We start from the raw sequence: 15,964 nt of genomic DNA on the forward strand, positions 1-15,964 counted from the left end.
TTAGCAGGTTGGTAATACAGCATCTCTTCCACCTGCTGCTGCCTTTTTCTTGGTAGAGATCTAGTATAGAAACTCTTGCCTCAGACAAAAATGGCTTAATCCAATCAATGAGTTTCAAAGATATGTAGAATAGATATCAAACTCCTTTCTACCTTCCCTTGATATTATTCAGTCTTATTTCCTTCAGAAATTAGGCAAAAGAACATTGTATTATGGTAGGAGAGCCATCCCTCTGAGTACAGTTATGTACTACATTTTGTTGCATCAGAGCATGCATCCTGGTATCCTGGGTTTTCCTATTAACATAAAACATTAATAGGATACCAAAAATGCTAGGAATCCAAACTTGAACTTTTTCTTTCCTGTCTTTCCATTTATCCTGAAGTTTATGCTTGTAACTGGAGATGCATATGCTATAATTAAAGCCGTGATGTGTTGCCCTGGCTAAAGTTTTATGACATATTATGAGTTAACATGTTCTGAGAGTCTTGTGTAGACTTAAATATGGACTAAGTTGGTGAGTCAAAGCACAAGGGAAGGTTGAAATTCAAAGTGTTGTCCAGCTATCTACCTGCATTTTGTGCACTTTTCTGTAGGACACCTGCTTAGCTGAGTGTGTTCACTGGTCTTTTGTAAGGTCCTGCCTGTAAGTTCTGGCGCAGACTCATTTCAATACAAGTTGTGAAGATGGCATTGGAATGTCTTCAGCAAGGGGGAGTGTATTTGACTGCTGATGAAAACTCAGATTTTTGTGGGAAATAGCAAAGGTTAGAACATCATAAACATCTTCTTTTACTTAACTTCATTGATGAGAGAATTTGAAGCTCTGTTGGTATATACAGACCATAAGAGTGATATATATGATGATAGATGGAATGGTGGGGGGAGGATGGGGGAATACAGGTGAGATAATACACAAATATGAATGTATTACTGACATCTATTTATGTAACTTTTTTGTGCACTTATATATTCTTTTTTCCCAGCTGAATTGTGATATACAGTAATTTTTATGTAAACCAAAGGGCAGGGATCTTATACAGACCATGACTGGATCAAATGCACAGAAATTGCTCTGGATGGAGATGTTAAAATTTTTTAAAGGTATTGAAGGAGAAGAAAGAAATAGAAAATGTCACGTATTACGAAATGTGGACAGATAAATGGTGAAAATGCCAAGAAGTGAATTTGGATTCCTGCTGCTTTCTTGATTGGCAGGTAGTTGTAAAAACATACAGCACTAGTGTGCTTTGAAAAGTCAGTGAGCAAATGCAGGCCATGGCACAGAGCTCAGTTCAGCTGTTTTTGAAATGACAGACACCCCTGATTTGTGCCAGTTAGATTGCAGGTTCAGGGCTTTGGTTAATATCAAAAGTAGTGCATATACTTTGATGTTAACACTCTTTAATATCCAAGTTTACATCTTTGTTTCCATGATTTTTGAAGGTAAGACCCAAAAGAGAGGGAAGTATGTAGTTCAGTGCAGCTGACAGTGGTAACCTTACTGCTCTGGAAAAGATTTTTTCCTAGTCTTTAGAAAGGAGTTGCAACATGCAAGCCCAATATGTATTCTGCTGTGAGAAGGCTGTGGACTGTCAGTCTTTTTGCCATGAAAAAACTGTGATTTCTAATGGGAATTTCTTCTTTAAAGCTAGCTGGTTTTGATGTTACAACTCTGGTGCATCTGAAATGGCTAATTGAATTTTATAGGACAAATGTGTTAAATCTCATATCCTCTACAAGGAGGATGTGTTAATAGAACAAATGATTGTGGCACAGTTGATAACATAGTCATGAATAACTGTAGAAGTACCTGGAGGTATCTAGACTACAAGTTGTCCTCTAGTTTTCATGCTTACAAGTCTTGTGGTAAAACTGGTATGAACAATGAGATTAGCATAAAAATATTATTCTTAATTTGATGAATTTGACAGTATGACGTGGGAGGTATCTGTATTGTGGTTCCAAAAGGCTATGCTTTATAGAGGAAAAAAATGAATTCTTGTTGGTGCCAGCAAGATGGAAGTTCTGTCCTGCACTGGGGAAGAAAGAACATGACTACTGTTTGGCGAAAAAGCTTCTTTGACAATTTAGGTGAGATGCTGGTAAATCAGGCCCACTTATTCAATAATTCAGCATGTTTATTAAAAGCCATGATTCAGCACTTAAGGTAGTTGTTATGAAGTTGTTATCCAAAGTTCTTGGATGAGATTTCTCTGCTGCTGGAAAAATAGCAGGGGTCTGGATGGGGTAGGCTGCTTAAATTCAGGGCAATAGCACCTTAAAGGTTGATTTATTAGTTTTCTTTTGGTTTTATATGTTATTTTTTTTCTTTGTCTTCAGAGGGACACGGTAAATAGTTATTAGTCAACAGTTATGTATTTGTGCACAAGCTGTGCAAGTTGTGGACAAGCATTTGACGTAATAAAAATGGGAGGCACACTGTTTTTTCAGAATTGGAACATTTAATGTGCAGGGTGATTTGTAGGGCAGTTTTGGGCTAACTCTTCAACACATTTTGACTTCAAATCCAAGTGGATGTTTCTGTATATAAATCAAATGGACCTTGAATCCTTCAATCACACTGTGCTTATTTGCTGTATAAAAATCTTTTTTCTCTTATGAAATTAGTTATCAGTATTTTATGCATTTGGTGAGTGAGGAAGACAAAGTTGTTCTGGCTACAGTTTTGCATTCCTCTATAGCACACAAAAGTCACAGAATTGATTATACTGCTGGGTACTACACGGTGATTTTTTTTGTTTTGCTTTGTATATCGCCAAATGAACTTTGCAGGTGATTCCCTTTCCCTTCCCCAGCCTTCCTTCCATAGAAATCATGCTTATTTAATGTTTTTGAGAGATGAAACTTAGTTTATTTTTCTTTGAAATGGATGTTGTCTGAGAATGTAGGTAGCCAAGACTACAAATGAAAAAAATAATAAGGAAACGTTGAAATCTCCTTTTTCAGATTGCGGATAGATGAAGCCATCAAAACCTGATTAACAATTTAAGAATGCTGTTTTTGAGCTCGCATGGCTACTGTAGTAGGAGGAGAGTACTGTTTTAAATTGTTCTGCCATTTTCTCGTGAATATAGGATTGTTTTTCTTAGTTGGCTGTCCTTATGATCTCAGGTGCCCATTTGTGTTTTGATAAATGGAAATATACAATATTGCCTAGGATAGTCATAAACACCTAAGTATATATATGTAGTTAATCAGTAAAAGCTTGAGGCCAATATTCCACTGTCTTTTAAAATCCGTTATCCAGCATTAAGGTTAGAAAGACAAATGCATAAGTAATCAAAAAAGCGAAGTCTTAAAACCAGTTTTGCTCATCCCTGAAACTCAACAGAAAACATTAATCTATTAAACTTGTTTTCTTCCATATAGTGATCTGGTTGGCATTCAGTTCCTCCCCATGTGGAGTTGTGTCAAGAAGCTGGAAATACCTGATGTGTCTCAGCTTTCTTGCCTTTTCTCAGGCAAGACCTGCCAGAGGATGGAAAGCCTGGTCAGAAGTGTGCAGCGGAAGTGACAGAGGGAAGAGAGAGGCACTGACAAGCCGGTGACTGGTAGTCAGTTGTCTTAATTCTCCAACTCCACACATCCAGCCATCCAAAGCTTTTGAGACTATTCCATCCCCTAGGTGAGGGGAGGGGAGATCATGGTATGAGGAATTTGCTTTGTCCTTTCCTTCCAGGCTCTCCAATTTCTGTCCCTCCTTGCCCACTCACATGCACTCATTCTGGGACCCAGGCTGCTTGCTGTGGCTGTTAGCAGTATTTTTGATGACTGGAATGTGAAGGCAGGAGCTATGAGAGTATAGCAGTATGCACCTCTGCCAGAGCTTGTACATCCTCTTTAGTGGAGAAAACTGAGAAGAAAATGAGCAGAGGGGAGAAAAAACAGATTGGTCTTTGGGATGATCAAGATCTTCTTAAGGCTTAAGGAGAGTTTTTTTCTTTTGTAAGCAGTGTCTCCGGGCAGAGAAGGAAGCTCCTGAGCTTTAGCTTTAGAGGTAAACAAGCCAGGTTTGGGACGTTCAGAATATATTCCTGGTAGAGAAGCAGTGTTGATAAAAGGAATATTTTGCAATATCTGTGGATTAGTAGCACTACTGTTCTAAACTAATGCACTAAGTCAAAGCATCAAATTGCTTGGGGTACAGGGCTTGAGAGTTTTTCTTTGTTTGAAAACATCCTTTGCTGTAAACCTTACAATGTTTTGCAGCATTCTTCTGAATTATTTAGACTACTGATGAGGACTGTGAAAAGTCTCATTTCTACATTGAGGTATCCAGCCTGCCTGTCTGGACACTTATTTGCAGACATTGTGTATTATGCATCCACAATTGGTTGGATTTTATTGAACGTAAGGTGGAGCTGAATTTGTGGGTGCCTGTGACCACATTTTGTATGTAGAACTACATACACATCTGGACAGAGAAATGTATATGGTATTCAAATTTTGCCCTTAGAAAACTTGGGTGAAATCATTGTCCAGAGATTGCAGCCACTGTGAATCAGGGCACAGTAACCCATAACATATTTTTAAACAACTGGTATTTTTCAGAGACCAGAAGTACAGGGATATAATGGAAACAAAAGTCTTACTGCAACTGTGCAAAAGGATGCAGCAATAAGTAAATTTCACAACTAACTAGGTGATATCTACCATCTAAACTGAAGGGTTGCCTGAGTTGTTGCAAACCACTTAGTGATTTGCTAATGATTCCATTTAGCAGTTTGAACCCACCCAAAGAAGAAGGGAAGAAATATAATTCTGTTTGTATGCAACACTATAAATAACTGGTTTTTTTTATTCTCTTGAGGCTAAGGTATCTGTGCTGTAGATGCTGCAAAAGGAGGTGGTGCACCAAAGAATTTATAACTCCTCTTTCATTCTTTTGTGGCTTTTAAGCATGGGTAATCAAATTTGTATCAGGCTTTAAACAGCTTTAAGGCCTGGTCTTGCTGCTGGCTTGGTAGAAAGTGACAGCACAGAATATGTCCCCCAGTGTCTGAGTGAAATGAGGCAGTTACCCACAGATAGGCATAAACGTGCTATTAGATGGTTGAGGAATATATCCCCCCACGAGAACCCTCCTGGGAATTTTTTGTAGTGCCTTTGATGTAACTAATTAGCCTGCTCAAAGTAAGCAATGACTAACAGTCTAATAACTGGCTAATGGAAGGAACTTCATAATGTTTTTAAATCAGGATCCTTTTGAGAGTTTTACAATAGGCTGAGGAGCTTTTTCTTTCTGAGAAATAGTTGCCAAAGGTCAAATCCTGATGTCTGTTGTTGTCTTTTAGTTATATTTGACTCTCTTAGATCTTTGAACAGTCCAGATGTTGGAGAAGGGCAACAATCCTGGAGATATTCTGGAAGTGCAAAGCTTGAGTTTTAGCCCTAATCAGCAGACCTTGAGCAAATGTTCTAGTTTGGTGAGGCTGTTGCACAGTAATTTGCAGTCTTCGCTAAATTTTGTAAGGTAGAACAGTTTTTTGGAAGGGGAAATGGAAACATGAGTTTGTTCTTGAAAGAAATTTTTTTTCTCATTTGAGTTTCCCAGTCCTCAAGTAGCAAAATCAAAACATAAAATTTACTATACCAAGAAAGGGAAATGCTTTTGACTGCCTTTTACTTCTGCAAATTTAAAAGGAGAAATGACAGGCTACAGTTAATTTTCCAATTAATACTACCTCCAAATGTTTTCTACTTCTGGATTATAGCTTTCTTTTTTTTTTCTTGCCCACTGGAGCTACAAAGCACTGGTACTAGTAAGAGCTCCTTTCTCATCAAGATAATGATATAGCATTTCCACATGCCAACCAACATCTTCAGTGCATTTTCCAGACAGACTGTTTGTGCCCAATGGTTGGAGCATTTCTGATGCTGGACATGAATTCCTCTTGCTCTACTTGCACAAGTAGTTTCACTGAATCCCCAGAATTTCAGTGTGAGTAAAGCAAGCAAAATTTGGGCCTTGTAGGCCCCATGAAGGTAAATTTAAAATCTTGCCACCTGCTTAGTACCTAGGTGTAGGGTTTAGTGTTTCTCCTGCTGCAGTCGATGTCGTCACTAACACCTAAACCAGAGTGCTGGGGGCTGCACTCAACAGCGGTGTTAAGTATCACCACAATAATCCACTGTCTGCCATGGGAGAAACATGCAGCCCTGAACTTGGGAAGGGACAAAATGGTTTTCAGCTGTTTTGATTTAAATTGTTTGTTTTTGTTATTTTAAAGCCCATGTGGAAACGGGCTGGGAAAGGGCTTGTTCAGAAGTGAGGCTCCCACTTCTTTGGAGGCTGACATTACAAGTTGCTGAGAATTAGTCCCTCCATTAGCTTCCCAGAGACTTTCAGCCCTGCAGGTTAGGGCTGCAGCTGGGCATTGCATGGGTTCAAGCTCCACATCTTGGCTAGTTGATGGTTCATCTGGGCAGCTCGAGGGGAACTTGGCCAACAGGATACTGCAGGAATCTGATTCACAGCAAGCAACTTCAGTAGCTTGTTTGGAAGAAGGTACTGGGATGGCTAAAGTGTCAGGTCAGTAACTTCGGGCATATGCCTAAATGTTACTCTTTTTTTTTTTCCACATGTCCTGCATGATCAGCGAGTTGTGTAAGGCAACCCGGCCCTGCCTCCTGCCCTCTTTATCCACCCTCTGAGGCTGAGTCCTGGGACTGACATGGAAGTTTCCACAGCACTCTGCCTTTGTGTGTAGGTAGCTGTGTCTACAGCTGCATCTTGTGTTTACTCAGTAGGATTTTTTCAGCTCATATGAGATTTTTAGCATTTCCCTATAGATCTGATGCAGGGATTTGTAGATGCAGACTCTCAGTTAAATACAATAGGAGTTTGCTTGTATGGAATTTTAAAGGTGGTTTTATTTAACATAATTTCCTATATGTCTGTTTAGCTTCAGCCGGTTGGTTTTAGCTGGGAGTAGCTGAGGATGTAACAAGCACTGTAAATTCATCTGGATTGAGATAAATTGAGATAAAGACATTGCTACTAACAAGACTGTCTGATTTAGGAGTCTGACAAGTTTACCTGAGTTTTTTAAGCTGCTTCGTGCCATTCTGCCATTCTCAGGTTCCCCATCAGTCTTGGGGAAGAGTTATTCACACATTTGGAAATGGCTGTGAGCGATGTTCTGATAACAGTGCATTGCTGGTTTAGTGTTGGAGTGGTGTGAACTCCATACAGGCCCAGTTTTGTCTCCTCCAGATCAGCGGGAGCTCTGCCATTAACTCAGGAATGCATGATCAGGCTCTGTTTCCAAAGTCATAGGCACTGTATCGATGTACTGTGTTCTGTCCTCCTCTGTACTGTCAAAAAAGGAACTGAACCAAGCTGTGCAGCAGACGCAGCAAAAATGAATGTATGTGTCATTTGAGGAAAATAAGGGAGTGTGAGTGGAGTATTAGGTAGAAATTGTATGGATCGGGTCCCCTCTCTCCTTTATTCATAAATTCTTTTTCTTCCAGTGAAAGCTAAAGTTGACAACAAAAATATATCACATATTTTTCAAAACAAACAAACAAAACTACAAAAGAGCTATGTATTCGTATTCCAAAGATCACAAATCAATTATTGGAAAATACTATACACAGGATAAAGAAAAAATAACTAAACTAAAACTCCATTGCAAGTGGGAGTAGAAAACTATACATTTTCAATGGTAAGCTCAGATAATGTATGTTATTTATAAGCACAAAAGTCTTGTATAAGGTATGCTTAAGCATTGCAAATAAAGTGAGTACAGTATTGTTATCTTGCAGATTTTGTAGCCTCTTGTGTAATTGGAGTCTATTTTTAAAACCAATTATGAGCATTGTTCTTCATATCTATGTTAGTGTTTCCAGAGTGCTTCTTGTGCAGTTGCTCCAAATGCAGGAAAATAACAAACTTGGGACCAAGGGTGTCCAATTTAAACTACTGTATTCACCCAAAACAAAATTTCGCTTACAACACATGCTGTTTTTAAAGGCAGACACAATCCTACAGATCTGTTTCCTCTGATGCTGCTCTTAAGGTGGTCAAAGAGTAGTGAAAAGTGTGTGTGTGTGCAAGAAGATGCAGATACAGGTATCCTAATGAGCGTGGCAATTACTCTGTTGCATCATTTCAAGGAAGAAAATATCAGGTGTCAAAAACTTAGACTTTCTTAAATGGGAAGGAAATGGCTTTCTTCCTTAGGTATCTGTTCTGTTAAGAATCTAAGTAGTCGATCTTTTTTGCATTCCACCTTCCCCATTCTTTCTGGCTCACAGCATCTAAAATGCTACTTTTCTGGGAAAGACTGATATTCTGATTTCAGTTTTGTAATTTAATGATGGAGAGTTTCCTTAGTAAACCAAATTTAGAGTACTAGAATGCTTATCTTATATCCAGACCTTGAACATAAAAGGCGTTTTATACCAGCAATTGTTCATTTAATGAGCAATTGCAGAGTGCAGGACGGTTAAGGGATTGAGCTATATGCACCATTATTGCAAGAAGTATTCTGAAATACCAGAAATAGGACGTAAGCTCTGATCAGGGGGACTGTGAGCACAATTACCTTCTTTTCAAATCCTTCTGTGACACTGCGGGAGGAAAAAGGACTTTGAAACTTGAAAGGAAAGAGCTTGCTTTCAACCTCAAAAGCTAGGAGGAAAGGGCTCTGAAATTTGCTCAGTATTCCCAATTCACCATTAGCCTGTTTCTTCCTTTAGCCTCAAGGCATTCTCTGCTTTTTGAAAAGATGTTAAGAAATTCAGTCACAATAGAGAGCCTAGTTTTGAACATGTTTCACTCAGTCCATTGAGGTCTGGGCTTCAGCCTTTGTGTGGGGTGAATTGAGCTGAGCAGCAATCTGGCTGGGGAGAGGTGAATGAGCAGTCTCTGTGCAGTCACAAATTCTGGCAAAGAAAAGATTACCCTTTCCTTTATTTTACAATATGCATTCCTCTACAATCATGCTAGTGGCAATATGCAGAGCCGAGCTTGTGCTTAGGTCAATATGGAGCACTTGGTTTATAGCAACTCTTGTTAAGTTTGTCTTGTAATTGAAGCTGCTGTTGACCTTGCTTGGAGACCATTTGTAAAACCGTTTATTTAGCATAAACTGAAATAATAAACCGTCCTTCTCTTAGGCTGATTGTGATAGGGTGACATTAGTTTGATTTAATGATTAGCCGCCTGACCCCTCAGCTAGAGAGAGCTGCTTGAATAGGGGGAGTTCACTAGGAAGCACACAGGAAGAATACTAATGAGCTTGTTAAATTTAGCATGGCACCAACCACTTTTAATTCCTCTAATGGGAGAAGCAATGGCCTTTGAGAGAGAGGGAGAGAGATGGGGGTGGGGGGCGGGGGTGGTGGGGTGGGGTGTGGGGGGGAGAAGAGAGAGGGAGGAAAAGAGGGAGGAATGCCCGTGTCCTGGTAGCCAGAGAATTTTGGTCAAGAGAAGAGAAGAGCTTAGAGAGAACGTCAGGCAGGGCCTCTTGGACTGAGTTGTAAGTACCTTGTTTTTTCTCTTACTCAGCTGACGTGCTGTGAGATCTCTCATGAGATAGCTCTCTGGAAGTTGCAAGCAGAAATATGGTGATGAAACTTAATATATTAAGAGATCTAACTGGGCTGGTGTTGTCTTGTTTAAGCAGGGGTGTCTCTGAAGTGTGTTGGGATTGACTTTTAGTGTGCTCTCTCAATAGATTTCAACTTTTTTTTCAGTTGCTGACTTTAGGTGGTTTAAAGCAAAATAGTTTCTACTTTGTCTTGGTCTATGGTAAAAAAAAAGCAAAAAAGTTCAACAGATAAAGAAAGTTTAAAGGATATTTGCGTTAGGTATTGGCTTCTGCTGATTTTTTTAAACTTTCTGAGTAAATTAGCTATGCAATTAAAGATGTGTTTATTCAGGCATGCTGTCCAGTGTGAGTTTTTTGAGAAAGCTTTTTGATTGAGTGAGAGGTGCTCCATTAAGTGAGGTGCTCAGCACTTCTAATAAAATTGGCTTCTGATCAAAATAGCAGAACTAAATCAGGTATTTCTCAGTGGATGTGAGAATCCTGGATTAATGTGATCATTTAAGACTGGGCAATTCTAACATGTGTCTCTGGCTATTGGCTTGTTAAGTCAGAGAAAGGGTGTATGTGAAGAAAGAGAAGCTTATGCAGATTGCTCTCGGGCATGATTGCTTTTTTCTTTTCTTATTTAACCCTTCACTCTTACACTGGCAAAAGGTGGGAGGAATTACACTGAAGTTGGTGTGCTGCCACCAACTTCATCTTTCACTTTGGCATTTGTGTCTCTGCAACATTTTAATAAATCGGTTGTTTCTTTTGACCCTAAAGCTGGTCACTTCTAAAATGTGAGCAGAGCAGTAACAGAACAGTACTCGCTTATTTGGCTGTAAAACCCCTTTGGCAGATGCTGCTGGAGAAGTGGGCTGTTTGCTTACATTTTTGCTTTAGAATCCCACTTGTTGCCATGGTGGACAGTGTGTTTCCGTCAATAATTTGGCCTGGTGTGCCTTGCCCACACTTACTCTTGAAACTTTATTGAATGCTTCAGTTGAACCAGAACAAGATTAGACAGCTTTCCCCTTTTGGCACACTGGAGTGGCTCGCCTGCCATGACAGTCGGCAGCATTACTGCAAGAGGAGTTTCTCGCTCGGCACCGGGGGAACTCCTGCAAACTGCTTGGCTCTTAGCATCCTGGAGTGTGGGTGCTGTCAAATTTCTCATCTGCCCCCTATCACAAGCAACCCAGTGGTGTGAAGTCAATGCTTAGCAGGGTGTTTGGCTGATGAGTAAGCCTTATTATTACTGCAAAAATGCCATCGTGTTTAGTTAAATAGTTCTGGAACAATTTTTGTGTGGCAGAAAACATACAGAAACTTTTGACTTGTAATGGCACATGGCAGTAACTTTATAATGGGGAGAGACATGGTTGATGCAGAAGGAAAAATAGTTTTGTTTTCTTTTTTTCTCAAGTAACCAAAAAAGGGAAAAGCTTATTAAAACAAACCTTTTCCCTTTCATTTCTAAATTACTGAAAGTAGGTTTTGAATTTCATTCAGCAATTTGAAAAATCAGCCTTTTCCATAACAGTCACTAGTACCTCGATTCATGAGGTGTGCATGTTTTGAGAAGAAAAGTATGAAAGTGGAGCCTGCACACAGATGTCAGCTTCTTGTTGTATCCCAGGATGGCAGTTTTAACAAATACTATCTTTATAAGGAAGAGTAAAAGAACTGAAATCCTATCTGATCACTGAGTGATTATACAGCCCCACAAATCACTCTAGCTTTCTTCTTTCTGAACTGTTGTAGCACTGGTTAGCTTGCTCTACTTAAGAGTCTGTCAAAATTTCAAATGAAGTGTAATACCCTGTTTTTATAGGAGTTTACATCTCATCAGTGAAAGTTCACTCTAGGTTTAAATTTAACATAAAAGACTCTGGCTAAAGAGAAACTTGATGGAAAATATATCTTTGGGGTGACTTTTTTAGTTATACAAGCAGTTTCTAAAAACCTCATATAAATTTTAAAGTTTTAGTCCCCGATTTGCAGTTCTCTAACTAAAACCAGCTTCAGTGTAAAAAGTTGAAACCTTAAACCCTGCTAATCCAGAGCAGGGACCAATGCCTGTGCATATTAATAAAAAATAGAAAAGGGCAAAGGGTTTAAACTCTGTAATGTTGTTGTCTATTTCCATTAACTCTTTCTTCTCAGACCCAACCCTGGAAAAGCTCTGTATGTAGAATTACTGACTGTAAAGGAATTCTGTCCCTGGAAGATGCTGATAAGTCAGCAAACCCTGGTTGCTGTAATACTTGGAGATAGAAAAATAATTAAGTGCTCAATAGGCTATGCTGCTGAGTTTTTGTGTTGTTGCTATTTGAGGGGAGAGGGGGCAGAGAAAAAAATGGTTAGCATTTTATTCAAAGCAATGGTGTGGCTAATTTACGCATATAATGGCTAGGTATCTATATGTACAGCACTTGTTTCTAATCTAATTTGTATAAAGGCGCATAGGTTGAGTTACGCTGGTGTCAGGCTTGCTGAATGTAGTGACCTGGTGAGTTCCTGGCTGCTGCTTTTGCTGTGTGAATAAGTATACCAGGGAAAGGTAGAAGTGAAAACTTAGCCCTGACCTCAAATCTCTGACAACTGAAGTGCAATCTTGGCACTGGTGTCAATCATTCTTCCTTGCATGTGGATTGTAGAGTAAAAGCACTTTACTTTTATTTCCTAAAGGTGTTTTCATTTCCTTTTCTAGTTACCATTTTTGTGCCCAGTATTTAATAATTTGAGATTCCTTGTGTACTTCTAGAACTGCAGAGCAACTTTGAAATGAAGAATCTTTATCAGTATTCCTTCAAGATGTATTGGTGCACACTTGCACATGCAGTGTGGTTGATGGAACAAGGCTGTACCTGGAGCATTGGTATTGCCCAAGGATTACAGCCAGCAAGCAATCATGCTTGTTTAGAGAAACATCTATATTTTAAACCTATAATGCAACTGAGAGAGCATTTACATTAGAGACTTATGTACCTAGAAAAGCCACTCTGCCACATGGCATGTGTGAAATGTACCTAGGAGCATTCATCTTGATTTTGAGCAACAGAACCATTTTGTCTGCTTTTTGAAGGGTGTATGTAGTCCCTAGGGGTTAAATTTGTTGGAGTGGTGGGTTGTTTTAGCACATAGTCCTAGAGCTGTCTGCAAGGAAGGCTGGTAGAGCCATGGTCAGGAGGCTCTTCTTCCCTTACAAGTGGGACCACAGGCCTAGAGGCTTACTCCAAACTAGGGCTTGGGTTTTAGTTATTATTTTACCCCCGCTTTTCTTCCCTATTGTTCATTAAGAGTTTGTAGCTGTGTTTTTGTGGATTTTGGAAAAAATTAGGTAGGGGGAATATATGCAACCATCCTGCACGGGGTGACACTGTCAGAGCAGGTGGCCTTGCTTGTGCCTGCCTGATGCTGCTGGTCCTGTATCTTGAGCAGTTGTACCCATTTTATTTTTGCCCGCCTTGGTTCTGATCACTGCCAGCCTTCCTGCAAGGAGGAGCCCCTCACACAGGCAAACCCCAGGGACCTGGAGCTGGGCTGCAGAGCTGTGGTGGGTGGCTGGGCGTGATTTAGGCCCAGCTGGTGGGGTTCATCTCCTCTGTGTGACAAATCATTACTTGACTCCCCATTAGGGAGCTCCCAGTCTCCTTGTCCCAGAGGCAGGGAGACAGCAAGCCTCTGTCTGTTCCCACACAATTAATAGCCCCGCTGCTAGGAGCATCAGTGCATGGGTGACGGTGATCTACTGCTTGGCTGTTGCCGGCTCTGAACGGGCAAGTGTTCCCAGGCCATCCCTCACAGGCACCTCCTGTCACAAACTTACACAAGGAGGAGGAGGAGGGCAGCGGGGGGAGAACTTTTCTTTATTGTATTTGCTATAAATGGGCTAAAAGTGTGTGTCTCTCTTTTTTCTTCCCTTCTCTCTTTCTTCTCCATCATTTTTTTGCAGAGGATGAAAGTCCTGGGCAGACCTATCACAGAGAGAGAAGGAACGCGATCACAATGCAGCCGCAGGGTGGGCAAGGCCTCAGCAAGATCAGTGAAGAGCCTTCCACGTCGAGTGAGGAAAGGGCCTCATTAATCAAAAAGGAGATCCATGGATCTATATCGCACCTTCCTGAACCTTCCGTACCTTACCGCGGGACGCTCTTTACCATGGACCCCCGAAACGGTTACATGGACCCTCATTACCGTGAGTATTGATTGCTGGCTTATTTGGGGATGCAAAGTTGGACGGCTGTCAAATTTAATGTGATTTTGTCACTTTGCATTGTCCCTAGGGAGAGCTGCTTTATGTGGAGGGAGTGGTGTTTGTGGTAAATGCAATCTCTTTTTCCTGAAGTTAAAAACCAGGGTGCAGTTGCACTGCAGGTAGAAATTACTGCAGGCCTCTGCAAAGTGACTTCCACAGGACATCTCATCTGTTGCTAATCCTCCTCAGCCATCCAGGGTTGTGTTTTGCTCCACCTCCTTAAAACATGAAGAAAAATGGGCCTCATTATAGCAAGCAGAGAATGAAAATGAAACAGTCTTTAAAAATCCCTCTTTTAAAACAATGTTAAAGTATGTTATTGAGAGGAAGAAGGACGGTGCCCCGTACACAGAGAATTTGACGAATTGTAAGGCTTATTTTTGTGCTTTGGGACTCTTTGTTTTGTTTTGGAGGGTTTTTTTAGACATTCAAAAGTGTGTTTGAGAATGCAGGCTTGATGGAGTGTTTTTGCAATTTTCTTTTCCAGCTATAGTTCCCTGAAGTTGTAAGGGGGAGGAAAAAAGGAAAATGGTTTCAACTTCTGAATTCTCACTCGGGCATTAATAAAAAAGTAAGAAATTAACTGACACTTGAACACAGATGTGGAGTGGATTTCTCCATAGACAAAGTATGAAGGACTTAAGCAATTTTTTTTTCATCTGTTTCTAGTTTAGAAAAAAAAGAGAATAAAGATCATTTAGTTGTGTAGTAATGAAGTACATCTTGAGGTGTCAAGGCGTGTGCCTTTTGATTATAGATTTATCACCCAGTCAGGATACAGATTTGCCATTTAACCTTTCAGTCTTCAATTCCAGATGATGGGCTTAAGACCCACAAAGAGAGAGCAGTCTGCATTGGTTTTCCTTTTTTTAAACATCATTCAGAAATTTTAGTGTTTTAAGGCAAAAGGTCATTAGCCAGACGACTGATTAGTGAGGACAGCTGATTAGTGCATGTTTTTTTGCTAAAGAAAGTGCCAGGGATAAAAGCTAATTTTATCCCTTCATTAGTTGGGCTAGCAGCAAAGGGGAATGTTCACTCATCAGGGTGCAGATCAAAGTATGTCTTGCACAACCTTAAGTCTCACCAACCTCCTTAAAAAAAAAACAAAAACAGAGCCTGATTGTTAATAAGGATGGAGGTATTATGAGAAAATGAACACTTGTTGTCTGTATAGTTTAGATAAGTATTTAGGAAAAAAGTTTGCAGTTAAGCTTTTGAGCCCTTTTTCAGTGTAGTCAGTTGGTTTTTGTACACCTTCCTCTCCCACTCTCGTACAAACGTGCTCAAACCCTCTGGGGGAGTTACTGATCTCTCTGTTGAGGAGCACACAGTTGCTGCAGCACACCAGTGCCAGACTCCTGCCAGAGAGGCATGAATGTGCAATGCAAACAGCCACTCATGAGCAGCAGAGCATACAAGTATTACCTCGGGGGTTGGAGGCACCTTTCCTTGCTTCTGGTTTACAAATGCCCAAATCTAGCTTAAAAGAAATTCAACAAGACAAGCTAGTATTATTGGGGAAGCAAAATAGCTTCTCTGTTTGTAGGCAGTACAGCTGGGGAGAAATGAAATGTGTGACAAAAACAACCCTCAAAACCAACAAACCTTATGCTGAATTTAGTGGGGAAGATTGCCATTTTGACCATCTGACCAGCTGCCAGCTCACCCCTTAAATCTTGTTCAAAGCGTTACTGAAATTACTGAAGTTTCCGACAGAAGAAAAAGATCTGGTCAGTCAAGATGTGTCTGAGTGGTTTGCAATGAGTTTATTTTGATTTATTTTCTCAAATTCACCTTTTGACAAGAGTTGTCAAGATTTAATGTAGCTACTGTGTCTGTATTGTGACCATTAATGCTAGCTAGTTAGGCTAGCATTTTTTAGACTTTGTTTTAGATTTTTAGATTTTTAGCATTTGTTCTTCTAGACTACTAGAAACACGTTGATATCAGAAGTTGAGAGAACACCAGAAGTTCCCCACCATATGACGGTAGAGAAACAGGAGATGAGTTAATTTTAAATGAGCAACAAGATCTTAAAGCAGAAATCTAAGTCAGAAAGCATCAGATGGACAGACCTGCTTCCCTCTCCTGTAATGAGCAGTACATTTGTATTCACTGATTTATAAGGTCCCTC

General features: G+C 40.1%; 1 protein-coding gene across 1 annotated transcript in view; it reads left to right on the top strand.

Moving 5' to 3' along the window:
• The window catches only part of GLI3 (GLI family zinc finger 3), a 202,698-nt gene that overhangs the window by 52,456 nt on the left and 134,278 nt on the right, over positions 1-15,964 (top strand). Inside the window, exon 3 of the mRNA XM_053986985.1 lies at positions 13,525-13,767. Within this exon, the coding sequence (XP_053842960.1) occupies positions 13,525-13,767 (243 nt within the window). The remainder of the gene's footprint in view (positions 1-13,524; positions 13,768-15,964) is intronic.

This window comes from Vidua macroura, chromosome 1 (genome assembly GCF_024509145.1).
Source record: "Vidua macroura isolate BioBank_ID:100142 chromosome 1, ASM2450914v1, whole genome shotgun sequence".
NCBI classification, from domain to species: Eukaryota; Metazoa; Chordata; class Aves; order Passeriformes; family Viduidae; genus Vidua; species Vidua macroura.